This window comes from Loxodonta africana, chromosome 22 (genome assembly GCF_030014295.1).
Source record: "Loxodonta africana isolate mLoxAfr1 chromosome 22, mLoxAfr1.hap2, whole genome shotgun sequence".
In the NCBI taxonomy this organism is placed as follows: domain Eukaryota; kingdom Metazoa; phylum Chordata; class Mammalia; order Proboscidea; family Elephantidae; genus Loxodonta; species Loxodonta africana.
This window is the reverse complement of record NC_087363.1, coordinates 40,525,626-40,538,916: the sequence shown is the minus strand read 5'-3', so window position 1 is coordinate 40,538,916 and position 13,291 is coordinate 40,525,626. Positions and strand designations below refer to the sequence as shown.

At 51.8% G+C, this 13,291-nt stretch overlaps 1 protein-coding gene across 2 annotated transcripts in view; it reads right to left on the bottom strand.

Moving 5' to 3' along the window:
- Positions 1–41: 41 nt before the first annotated feature.
- The window catches only part of VGLL4 (vestigial like family member 4), a 163,616-nt gene continuing 150,366 nt past the window's right edge, over positions 42–13,291 (bottom strand). For both annotated transcript variants that reach the window (XM_064274887.1, XM_003409753.4), the window contains 3 exons: positions 7,216–7,438; positions 1,008–1,131; positions 42–412 (listed from right to left, as the gene is read on the bottom strand). In XM_064274887.1, the coding sequence (XP_064130957.1) occupies positions 141–412; positions 1,008–1,131; positions 7,216–7,438 (619 nt within the window). In that variant the 3' untranslated portion in view covers positions 42–140. The remainder of the gene's footprint in view (positions 413–1,007; positions 1,132–7,215; positions 7,439–13,291) is intronic.

The window sequence follows — 13,291 nt, the reverse complement described above, 5'->3', positions numbered from 1 at the left end:
TGGTTTTTGCGAATAAACCATCCCTTCCCTGCCCACCCCTCCCCCCGCCCCCCATGACATTTTCCGTTGTTTGAAGCATGGACTGTTCAAAGCTCAGGCAAACCATGCAGACCGTCATCGTGTTCAGGGGCACGTCCTGCTCATGAGACCACAGAGGGGGAGTGGCTGTGGTTGACCATGTGGGCGGACGGGCTGGCAGGCTGGCCCCTCCGAGAGGCTGACTCCGGGCTGCTGGAGGCACCATCCTTGGCTGCTTTGATCTGGAGCCACGTGTCACCAAGGGCTTTGGCAAAGTGGTCATCCACGGAGCCTGTGATGGACACAGAGTTGGGGGCCGGCTCAGGTTCCTTGTAGTTCTTGCCTAGGCTCCGGCGGAAATGCTCCTCCACCACGGGGTCACAGGTGGTGGTCGCTGGAGGGAGAGCAGGAAAGAGTGGTCACAGCCTGGTCTGGGGCCCTGAGCAGGACCAATGCCATCAGGCCTACAGTCAGCCCCTCCCACAGAGAAGCCCATGGGGCCACCACCTCAGCAACAAGATGGTACTGCCTTGGTGGCCAGGAGCCAGACAGGGGAGATGGGCAGAGTGGGCTCTGGGGACCAGGACTGCCTCCTCGCCACCTTGGTGGGGCACTCGGACAAAGTGGCTTCACTGACTACAAAATGGTGACACACCTACTGCATTGGGCTGAGGTAAGAACTCAAAGAGCGAATTCAGCATTAAATAAATGGTTTTAAAAAGGTACAATTTTCCCTCCAACTAGAGTATGAGATGGAAGACAATGTGCTTCTGACCCTGTCCCACCAAGCACAACGCTGGCCATGCGTGTGCTCAAAAAAACAGAAAAGAAGACTCTCTTCAACCTCAATGATGAACAAGCTCTGGGACTAGTGAATCAGATCTGCAGCGTGGTGTGGAAAGGGCTCCAAGATCCACTTTCCATCACAACCAACAGGGAAGCACAGGAAGCCGCCCTGCCCCGCCCCACCTGCCCACGAGGGCACTTACTGCTCGGGGGCCTCCTGTAGTTGGCAGCCAGGGAGGCCACGCAGCCGCTGTGCGCGATGGGGCAGTGGGAGAGGTTGCAGTTGCGGTTGCTGGCAGAGGCGCACGTGATCACGGAAGGCCGGTTCTGGGGAGAGAAGGACAGCGGGGCTGGCGTTAGACGAGCAGCCGTTACCAGCCATCTCAGCACCCGAATCCCACATCTCAGGCCTCAGCACGCCCATCGCTGGGCTGAGTGACTCTGTCGTGAGGTCTGTCCTGTAGTCCAGCCTGCCCACTGACTCCAAAACGAGTTGAGTTGCTAAACGATCTGGAGCCCAGAGTGAGCCCTGGATCCGCATGCACACTGTAGGACTCGTGGGGTGATGCCCAGTCCACTCCCATCTCCCCTTTCTCTGCAAAGTGACCCCTGGCCATGGTCCTCTGGATCAAAAAGGGACAAGTGACAAAGGCCAAGGTGTTCAGTCTCTCACTCTCAAACATGAGTTGAGGACAACGCTGGGAGTTTGGAACCATGTTGTGTACGTGCACGGCAGTGAGATACAGAAAGACCCACAAGCCTGGAGCCGCCCTGGTCCTGCCCTTCTCCAGGCCAGCGACTCAGTATGTCCCCTGTCCTTCCAGCTTTCCTGGTACCCTTCCAACATACTTGCTCTTTTTGCATAGCCAAAACCAGCCCAAGTTGGTTTCTGTTGTGACCGTGCAAATTGTAATGGAGACAGAGACGTGTGAAATATCTAACTGTATAAATCCCATACGTAACCCACACTTGTCTGCCTGGTGAGCTCCATGCACCCTTTGAGACACTGTGCAGATATCCCCCCTGAGAAGCCATGCATGATGACCACCACCTTCTTCTCCCCTTGCCTGCTGCCTCTGCCCCCACCAAGGTTCAGCAGGGCAGTCCGTACTTCCGGGTGCCCAGACACAGGGAGCACCTGGCTCCCCAGACTTAGTGCAGCATCTGGGCGAGAAAATATCTGTGAATGAAACTGAACTTCCTCCTCAGGCTCCAGCAAAGGGATCTCCTGTCTCCACCAGGATAAGATGGAAGACCACGTGGGCTGGATTCCAAGACAACTAGTGAGGAGCAGATCCACCGGGGAGGCTGGGCTGGTCCTTGGCCCTGTCCTTGGCAGACCGAGGCCAGCAGCCTCCAAGGACACAAAGGCTGCGCATCAACCCTTCCCGTGACGGGAAATGAACAAGGAGAGCAAACACCTGTTCTGTGATAAAAATCTGGCTCCACGAGGACCATGACCAGCTGGCCCTAGGGGCCCACACGTGAACCGGGATGACCATAACGGGCTTGTGTTTGAAGGTAAAAAGAAATTACACACATCCAAGATGGGGTGGCCGGGGGACAATATGGCTTAGCGATGAAGGACTATTGCTATTAGCTGCCATCAAGTCGACCCCTGTCTCATGGTGACTCCATGCACAATGGGATTGGGTCATTGTGGTCCATAGGGTTTTCACTGGCTAGTTTTTTGGAAGTAGATCACCTGGCCTTTCTTCCTAGTCCATCTTAGTCTAGAAGCTCCCCTGAAACCTGTTCAGCATCATAGCAACATGCAAGCCTCCACTGGCAGGTGGCTGTGCCTGAGGTGCGTGGGCCAGGAATCCAACCCCAGTCTCCCACACGGAAGGCGAGAATTCTACCACAAGCCACCACTGATTGGGGTTTTGCTAAAGGCTCAACAAGTCATAGTGCGGATGGAGCCATCAAGAGTTTGTATGATCCTTCCTGGCATGAACAAAAACAGAACTAAGGAGAGAGCATGGAGGTCAGGTAGGCCTGTGTTGGATGCCAGCTTTCCACTCATTTCTTCATGTGTCAGTCATCATTACGGCACCTGAAGGGGGTTGGTAGACTGATTGGGAGGGGTGTGAGGGCCTGGTCCTCAGTGTGTGTGAGAGTCCTGCTCTTCATGTACCAGTCACGCTACACCAAAGGACAGGTGCAGCCTGGAGCACCTTTTGAAGAGTTGGTTCTACCCATGAGCCATGCTCTCCCCCCGCCCCCGAGGCTGAGCCAGCCATGTGACGGTGCCCCATCGGCCATAGCTGCCTGAGCGAGGGTAGAAACCTGACCCAGGGTTCGGCAGTCCACCCTTGAGCCTACTTAGTAAGAGACTGAAGCTTGAGCAGATCTCAGGAGCTGTGGGACGGCCACCTCGGCTGGCAGCAAAGAGCAGGAGGCAGAGACCTGGACCAGAAAAAAGCCAAGGAAGGAAGGAACGCCCTTCCTTCTGGAGCCTGGCTGCACCCATGACCTGGTTCTAGGAGACGCCCAGGGTCCTCGCAGCAAACTCCCTTCCTTTTGTGCTTGAGCTCACTCAAGCTGGTTTCTGTTCCTTGCAACCAGAGTCTTGACCGACACAGATATTGCCAAACGGGGACAGAATGAATTTAGGGAAGCTTAGGCTGAAGAAGAAACTCAGCGTACATGTCCAAAGATGGAAAGGCCACTTCACAAGAGAATGCATCTAGGGGGCGGGTAGAAGGGTAGGACAACGGAGTAAAGAAGAATCTAACATCACAGTGGGTATAAGGCAATCGGTAGAGCACCTGGCCTAGAATGAAGGAAACTGCTCTCAGAGACCTGCAGATGTTGAGTGCTTTGGGGCACCCTCTCCCTTCCTCCCTACACAGGCTTGGAGGGGCTGGCTGAGCCCCAAGGTGCTCAAAACCACCCCATCTTCTGAGCCAGGGTTCCCACATCTGCCCCTTGACTTTGCAGGTGAGTGGCAGTTGGGAGTCTGCTCCACACATCCACCTAAAGCCTACTTCACCCAAGGGTAAGACGGGAGAACAAGGGGCTATAAAACACCCTCCCCAATAACCTTATGGTCTAGGTGGGGAGAATCCGGCTCCCTCACAGTTATTAAGGCCTCGCCCATGCCTCTGGGTGCACCACCCAGGCTGCCCTGAGGAAGCAGCACCATATGCAAACTCCCCAGGTACCCCTCACCCTTGGGTCTTCATATTGAATCTGAGCCTTTTCTCATTTGCTGGGTGGTGCCCTCGTTTTGTAGCTTTCTTCAGAATACTCTATACCCTCACAGCTGCCATCACAAGAACACGGGGTGTGGTAGCACTTTCTGTAGCCCCCCGGACATGCCTCTCTGGGAACATTCCTGTTCTACTTCCCAGAGATCTGAGTCACATTTTCCGCCATGGACAGGAAGGCATCTGCCATGTGCGCACAGGGCAGCACAGACGATGGCCTGCTGGCAGAGGCCCGTGCTCCTGGAGCCCTGCCCCATCACCACTTGCCATTCTCAGTGTGGGTGACAGTCACACTTCCCCACAAGAGTCACTGACAGTGGGGGGACCAGCAAATGAGACAAAAGTCCTGGAAATGTGTGGGTGGCTCTGAGCTGCCGGAGAGCAGCGCTGTGTCCTGCTCATCTTTCCATCCCCGTCACTGTACCTGGCACAGAACTCAGGAAACACCTGTGCATTTAAAGCTGGGGTGTGTGAGGGCCCAGAGCTACTTCCTCCAAGCCACCAAGGGCTAGAGACTAGACACAGGTGCTCAGAGATTACAAAATCAACCACAACCCAACTTGTTGCCATTGAGTGGATTCCAACTCACAGCGACCTTATAGGATAGAGGAGAACTGCCCAACAAGGCTCAGAGATTACAGGTCTCTCATAAAACACATCTGACCACATCCCTCCACTGCTTTAAAAGCCCCTCAGGGCCTCTACAGAAGAAGAAAAAACAGAACAGCTGCCACTGGTAACCCCGTGTGTGTCAGAGTAGAGCTGGGCTCCACAGGGTGATCTTTCCAAAGTAGGGCGCCAGGCCTTTCTTCTGGGGTGCCTCTGGGTGGAGCTGGGCCAACAACCTTCACTTAGTAGCTGAGTGCTTAACCATCTGCACCACCAGGGGTTGCCCGGCCTCTTCAGAGTAGGCTCCAGATTCCTTAGATGACATCAGTAGGCATCTATTTTCCATTGGGCTGCTAGCAGAGAACCTCTGTTGGGGGACTTCTCTTACACTGTTGCGTCTTAAGAGTGTTTGCTTCCCATTATAGCAGCGGAAAACGCCAGGCTCTCCGTCACAGGGCATGTAACCTGGGTGCTGCCAACCAAACGCGCCCTGCCCCAGTCTTGGTGCCCCTCCCAATCCCCGAGGACCTCCCTGCCAGGGGTGCAGTGGCCACAGGGTTTAACCCCCTATTTCCTATCGATAAGTGCCTTTCAGGCTCAGTCAGTCAGAATGCATTTCTTTTGCTTGCTCATTCCAGGCCCCAACTGACTGGCTTCTCATCTCATTCATGCGACACTGTGCCTATGGAACATCACAAAACAGGTCAACAGCCACGCACCTGGCAGGATGAGCTGGGCCCTCAGTGGGTCCCACTGTATACACCCCAACCCTGGCACCTACCACCACTCTTAGTGGGGTCTTCACACCTCCCTGTCCCCACCTAGACTGCGAGCTCCTCACGGGCTAGAAGTGACCTAGGTCCCACACGTACCTCTGTTTCAGAGGCCCACAGAGCGCCTGCACATAGGCAGTGCCAATAAGTGCTGAACTAAGGAAGGGCAGCCCCTGCTCACCTGGCCGGCCCTGAGCCAGCCCACCTTCTCGGCAGCACAAATCAATGGCTGTTGACTGATACTTGAAATATGGTAGTTTAGCTATCCCATGACCCATCTCTCTTCCTGACTGAAACTGAGTTCTCTGAGAGTGAAGACCCTGTCTTGCTCGATCTGCTTCTAGCTACTCCCTGGCACACAGTAGGTGTCTACACGTTCTTGTTGAATGAATGACTGAAGCAAACAGGGCTGTGATGCCTGGCACCGAGGTGGGATATGCAACTGTGTGTTCACCTCACTGGGATTCACAAGCACTAGTCAACCTCAGACTCCCAGGGCCCAATCCCAGCAGGTATTACAGGCGCTGGGGCTAGGTGGGCCGCCGGGTGGGCCACAGCAGAGTGGGTGGCAGAGCATGGCATGCCTGTAAGACAAGAGTGTCAGTGGGCAGAAGAAGGTGACGGGCTTCAAGGACACAGCAGCCTCTTCTGGCTGAATTTGTACAAGCCCCCACTGCTGGTCACCCCTTGCTGATGAGCCGCAGGCCTTCCTCTTTTCACAGTGTCAGTCTTGGGCAAACATTTACTGAGGGCCTATGAGGCTGCAGCGGGCAGTGGTAGCTCAGCAGAATTCTCACCTTCCATGTGAGAGACCCGGGTTTGAGTACCGACCCGTGCACCTCATGCCCGGCCACTAGCCCTCTCACTGAAGGCTTGTGTGCTACGATGCTGAATAGGTTTCAATGGAACTTCCAGACAAAGACTAGGAAGAAAGGCCTGGTGATCTGCTTCCAAAAATCAGCCAATAAAAACCCTATGGCTCAGAATGGTCCAATCTGGAACTGATCACAGGCGTGGCGTAGGACCAGGCAGCATTTCATGCCATTGTGCAGCGGGTCACCAAGAGTCAGGGGCCGACCAGACAGCACCTAACAACAACAAGTTAGGTCGCAGGTGCTGAACAAAGCCTCAGACGTTCAGAGAGGGAAATGCCACAGTCTTAAGGCAATGATTCTGAGCCGCCTTGGCACCGAAGCCTCTTTTCATTATATACTTCCCCAGGAACCCCGTTTTTAAAAAGACATTTTTTTTTCCCTATCAAGCAAACTATCTTTATTAAGTAATCGTTTAATTTCCTTATTTTCCTCTAACAGAAAAAAATCTGTAGCCTGCCCATCACAGGTTTCTGACCATGCTAACCCTGTCACCGCTGACTTTAAGGATTCCAGCCCAAAGCAAAGAAGCCTGGCACTTAGCTTCACCTGTGTGACCTTATAATGGGTAAAGGTAGGGTTCTCATTATGATTATATTAAATCCTAACAGAAACAGGCTCACCCATGAAGACTGCTGGAAAAACCACCTCACTGAGCCCAAGCCTTCTATTTTGCAAGGAAAGAAACTAAGCCCCAAAGACATTAGACGTCTGTCTAAGGCCATTTCCTCTTAAGAGGCAAGGCCCAGGCCGTTCCAGGTGGGAACTGAAACGTGACGAGCTCGCAGGACAAGCAAGCGCACAGTGGGGCTACGGGGGGCCCCGCTCGTCCTTCCTCTCACCCACCACCCTGCAGGCTCCTCAGCTCTGACTCCCTCAAGCCCACTCACTGCCTGCCGTCACCTTATCACCACCGGCCCCCAGCCCTGCGAGACAAAGGCGTACCTGCTGCCGCTCGGCCGGGGCCAGCGTGGGCGAGATGCCGACTGGCCTGCCGGCGTCCATGCTGTTCTTGGTCAGGGCAAGGGGCTGCTCCAGCGTGAGGCTGGGGATGGACGCGTACAGGTGGCTGCTGTGCAGGCTCACGGTGGGGGCCACCGCACGCTCGATGGGGCTGCGGCTCCGTTCCCGGTGGTCTTTCCGGCAGTCACCATTGGCCGTCTTGTTCCTGAACAAGAGGAATGAACACTCAGATGGGAACACCTGGCATTTTCTGAGTGGTGAAGGGGACACTGATCATGTGTCAGGCACTTCATACTCATTATGTCATTTGATTTTTATCTTGTGATAGATAAATATTATATTATTATCAGCCCCATTTTCTGAGGCTCAGTTAAATAGCTTCCAAGCAAATTAAGGTGCCTGAGTCCCTGGGCGGTACAAACAGTTAATGTGACCGGCTGCTAACCAAAAAGTCAGAGGTTTGAGTCCACCCAGAGGTGCCTCAGAAGGCCTGGCCATCTACTTCCAAAAAAGTCAGCCAGTGAAAACTTTATGGATCACAACAGTCTGCTCCACAACCGATCATGGGGATGGTACAGTACCAGGCACCTTTTTTTTTTTTTTTTAATATTTATTGTACTTTAAGTGAAAGTTTACAAATCAAGTCAGTCTCTCACACAAAAACTTATATAAACCTTGCTACATACCCCCAATTACTCCCTCCCTAATGAGACAGCCCGCTCCCGCCCTCCACTCTCTCTTCTCCTGTCCATTTCGCCAGCTTCTAACCCGCTCTACCCTCTCATCTCCCCTCCAGGCAGGAGATGCCAGCATAGTCTCAAGTGTCCACCTGATCCAGGAAGCTCACTCCTCACCAGCATCCCTCTCCAACCCACTGTCCAGTCCAATCCATGTCTGAAGAGTTGGCTTCGGGAACGGTTCCTGTCCTGGGTCAACAGAAGGTCTGGGGGCCATGACCACCGGGGTCCTTCTAGTCTCAGTCAGACCATTGTCTGGTCTTTTTATGAGAATTTGGGGTCTGCATCGCACTGCTCTCCTGCTCCCTCAGGGCTTCTCTGTTGTGTTACCTGTCAGGGCAGTCATCGGTTGTAGCCGGGCACCATCTAGTTCTTCTGGTCTCAGGATGATGTAGTCTCTGGTTTATGTGGCCCTTTCTGTCTCTTGGGCTCATAATTACATTGTGTCCTTGGTGTTCTTCATTCTCCTTTGATCCAGGTGGGTTGAGACCAGGCAGTGTTTTGTTCTACTGTGCCTGGGGTTACCAGTCGGCAGCTAATAAGAGCATAGTATACATATGGAGTCCTTGAGTGATGCAGACAGCTAACACAGTTGCTAACTGAAAGGTTCAAGTCTACCCAGAGGTGCCTTGGACGAAAGGCCTGGTGATCTACTTCCAAAAAAGTCAGGCTTTGAAAACCCTATGGAACACAGCTCTAGTCTGACACACATAGAGTCACCATGTGTCAGGATCAACTCCCCATCAACTAGCTTTTAAAAATCACGGGCCCTCAGATATCCTTGCCAGGCAGTACATGCGTGAGGTTCCCAGAAGTGACGACGTGAGCAGGAACCCATGCGTGTGTAAGGTCAGGTAAGCCCAGACTCCCCAGTGAGAAGATGGAGTGGAAGTTGCTCTCTGCTGCACTGCCAAGTGCAGTCAAGGAAGCCAGGAATAGACACCTGCCCCTAACATGAGCAGGAAGAAGCTGGTCAGCCAAGTGATCATCCAAAACCTTTTGGACGAACAATGTTTTAGATGAGTGAGAGAATGAAAAAAAAACCAATAATCTCTTCATGATGCTTGCTCAGACGGTCCCGTCTGTCAAGGCACCCTGAGAGCACAGGCCCTGTGTGGGCACAGTCCACCTTCCCTCAGCCAGCGCTCAGGCTGACCCTCTGAATGTGTAAGAGTGAGGGGAGCCACCAGGGCCACTGCTGGCCAGAGGAAGGGGAACTGAAACAAAGCCAGCCCTTTCCAGTCGGCCATAACTTCCTGAGAGGGCTTCAAAACGAGCACATTTCTATGATGCTAGAAAAGAAAATTAACCGAAAATCATTTGCTGCTGAGCCAACTCCAACTCATGGTGACCCCATGTGTGTGAGAGCAGAACTGTGCTCCGCGGGGTTTTCTTTTTACTGTGGTAAATATGCTCATAACAAATCATTTTCCATTTTGACATTAGTTACGTTTCTCATGCCGTTGAACCATCACCACTGTCTGTTTCCAAATTCCCCATCGCCTTTAACAGAAGCTCAGTGTCCCCGAAGCAGTGAGTTCCCCTTCTCCCCTCCTGCCACCAGCCCCTGATCACCTCTAATCAACTTTGGTCTCTATGCATCTGTCTATTCTAGACGTTTCACAGAAGTGGGATCACACAATACTTTTCCCTTTGTGACTGACTGACTTCACTCTATTGTGACCAGAGGTGCAATGAACACTGGTGTACAAGGATCTGTTTGCATTCCTGCTTTCAAGTCTTCTGGGTATATACCTAGAGTGGAATTGTTGAATCATACGACAAATGCTATGTTTAACTTTCTGAACAACACCTCTCCAAACTGTTTTCCACAGTGGTTGTACCATTTTACAATCCCACCAGCAATGGAAGAGGGTTCCACAGGACGTTCAATGGCTGAATTTTCAGAAACAGATCCTCAGGCTTTTCTTCTGAGATAACTGCTGGGTGGACTTGAACCTCCTTTCAGTTAGCAGCTGTGTACACCACCCAATGACTCCCGGAGGGAAGATGAGCCCACCCCAACCCTGAGGAAACACATATCTGAATGACATTTCTGCTATTTTCTTCTTGAGTTGCTCTTTGTCTCTATAATTGAGTCAAGGACTTCCAATCAAAGCTCCCTTAGGAGACAGAGCCATTAAATTAGCGTATGCTGAGTCTCCATATATTTCCCTGTCTTGGAGCTGTCTCCTCAGACCTGCCCTCTGCTTCTCCAGCCGCTCCAGCAGCCAGCATTTGTTAGCCTTTTGTGTGATGCAGGCTCGCCTCGCCGGTGTCTGCCCTTCTTTCTCCAGGAGACTAGCAGGAGCTCCAAGGTCTCCCCTCCTTGAGCTAAACTATCACCTCATAGATCCACCCAACGCACCCAGGACCCTCAGGAAGCCTGGTTCCTGTGTTTAACTCATCAAGCCCCAGCCACTTATGTAGAGATAATAAATGTAACCTTTGAGAGATAAAACACTTTAAAACATGGCGACAACTTCTTCTTCCCTTTCCTTGGGACTCGAGAGCTTCATTACAAACATTGTTTTAAGATGTGATGCAGGCAGACTTCCAGGAGAGGACTGTCTGCATGGTACTCAGTTGTCTCCGGTTGCTCGGGGTCATGTGTTCCGGAGGCAGTGTCTCGCCGTGTTTTGGTTTCCCCTCAGTTATCGGAAGGTCATTATTCCCTGGAGTACGTGGCCTGCGCTGCTGGTAGCCCTCACCTGTCCCTTCTACCCACACCGGCTGCAGCTGACGCCGACTCCCAGTGACCCACGTGTGTCAGAGTAAACTGTGCTCCATAACGTTTTCAATGGCTTTTTTCAGAGGCAGGTCACCAGGACTTTCTTCTGAGGCACGTATGGATGGACTCGAACCTCCAATCTTCTGGTTAGCAGCCGAGCATGTTAAATGTCTGCACCACCCAGGGACTCCCTTTTCCCCACAGTGGGCCAAAAAGTCAGGTAACTAAGTTTGCTAGAATGATGTTATGTTGTTGTTGTTAGCTGCTGTTGAGCCAGCCCCGATGCATGACGATCCCATGACAAGGGAACAAAACACTTCAGTCCTGCGCCATCCCTACCACTGGTGGAGGATCAAGCCCTTGTGATGCATAGGGTTTTCAATGGCTGATTTTTTGGAAGCTCTGCTGAATGACACTCGGTCAGCATCATAGCAACACACAAGCCTCCAATGACAGATGGACGGCGGCTGCGCACGAGGTGCACTGGCCAGGACTAGAACCCACGTCTCTCGCGTGGAGGGTGAGAATTCTACCACTGAACCACCACTGTTCTCTAGAGTGACATGGTGTAAAAGTAAGAATAAACAGGATCTGAGCGAGGACAGGGCCTACCACTGCGACCTTTCCTCATCCGACTGGACTATTCCGTGATCTTACTGGCTTGCCAGATCTGCTGCCCACAGGAAGGCAAGGCCCACAGGAAGGTCAGCCTCAGGCCGGAGACCCTACAGCTTGCCCGGGAGACTCGGGTCTCATTTCTGAATAGCACAGCTCTATGTAAGTAAGGTACCAGTTTTCTCTGACTACAACTCTCTGCACGTGTCTTCCATCATTAGCTAAGACAAGGGGACAAACTGAGGTTTGCGAAAAGAGGTCAGCCCTGAGAACATTACTGGGCAAGCATTCTTCCCCCACCCCCACATTAGCAGCTGTTGCCACAGTGGGTCTCCACCTGGGCACCAGGACCCCTGGAGACGCCTGACAAACGGTGCAGGAATCCACAGGCACTCCGAGCACTGTTTTCTACCTCGAATAGATCATATGTCCCCCACATGTATATGCAGTGTTTTCCAATGAATGGAGAAGTTGCTGAGATTAATAAAATATAAATTAATTTAAAATTCCTACTGCTACTAAATTCATAGTAATTTTTGTCATTAAGTATTCTCTCAATGAATGATACTTACAAAAATACAATCACTATCACATTTTTGGCATTGAGCAGAGTCCTTGTACCAGAGAAGCAATGGGAAACATTATGTGTCTCCTCTGTACTGGAGCTCCAGTGCCTGGAGAGGAGAGAGACCTCGGAAAGATCCTCATTTCTTTGCACTTACCAACTGCAACAGAGGCATCAACATGGTGGTGTTTTGTTTTGCAGAAGGGACTACATCAGTGGTTGCTCAGGAGCAGAATTCTTGCCTTGCATGCTGGAGACCAGGTTCGATTCCTGGCCAAGGCACCTCAACTCAAGCTCAGCCACCACGCGGCAGTGGAGGCTTGCGTGTGGCTATGATGCTGAACAGGTCTCGGCGGAGCTTCCTGATTAAGACAGACTAGGAAATACGGCCTGGTGATCAACTTCTGAAAATCAACTAATGAAAGCCCTATGGATCACAATGGTCCATTCCCCAGCTGACCATGGGGATGGCACAGGACAGGGCTGTGTTTTGTGCCATTGTGCACTAGGTTGCCATGAGTCGGGGACCGAGAGAGCAGACAAGTTCCTTCTAGACATGCCTGGGGTTATCAATTGAATTGTGTCTCCCCAAAATCTATGTTGAATTTCTAACCCTGGTAACTATGAACGTGACCTTGTTTGGAAATTGGGTCTTTGAAGATGCTGTCAGTTAACATGGGTTCATGCAGGTCCTAATCTGATCTGAGCGGTGTCCTTATAAAAAAAGAGTCAGAGAGACAGAGGCATAATTAGGCTTCAACTACAAACCAAGGAATGTATGGGGCTACCCAAGTTAGAGAGACAAGAAAGGACCTTCCTCTAGAGCCTTGGTAGAGAGCATGCACCTGCCGACACCCTGAATTCAGACTTCCAGCCTCCAGAACTGAGACAATGAATTTGTTTTATAAGCCACCCAATGGGTGGTACCTGTTACAGCAGCCCTGGGGCACTAATACATGGGGAACATGACTGAGTCCATGAACCACGCGCTGCTCAGAAGTTTCCTAATTCTGTGTATAGAACGATGCCCAGCATACAACAATAACTATTTTAGGAATGAAAGGATCAAAAAGCAAACAAATTCTCAGGAGAAACCAGCACCAACTGGTTTGAGTAAGACAGAGCTCATGGAGCTGGTGTACCAAGACAGGACCTGGTTGGACGGTTACCAGAGAAACCCGAGGAGGACACCTCCAACAAACGTCAAGCCACCGGAAATCAACAGTCTGCAAACACCTTCCATCACCGTTTCCCCTCTGTTCTTTCAGGTTGGCGCTGTGCCAGCTTTCATGATTCCATTCAAACCCTTTTGGAGGCGCACTCTTAGCTATTTACGTTTTACAGCAAATCACTGGAAAATGTTATAAAACTTCAGTGAAAAGATCAGATGCTTTATCCTACTTGGAGGAA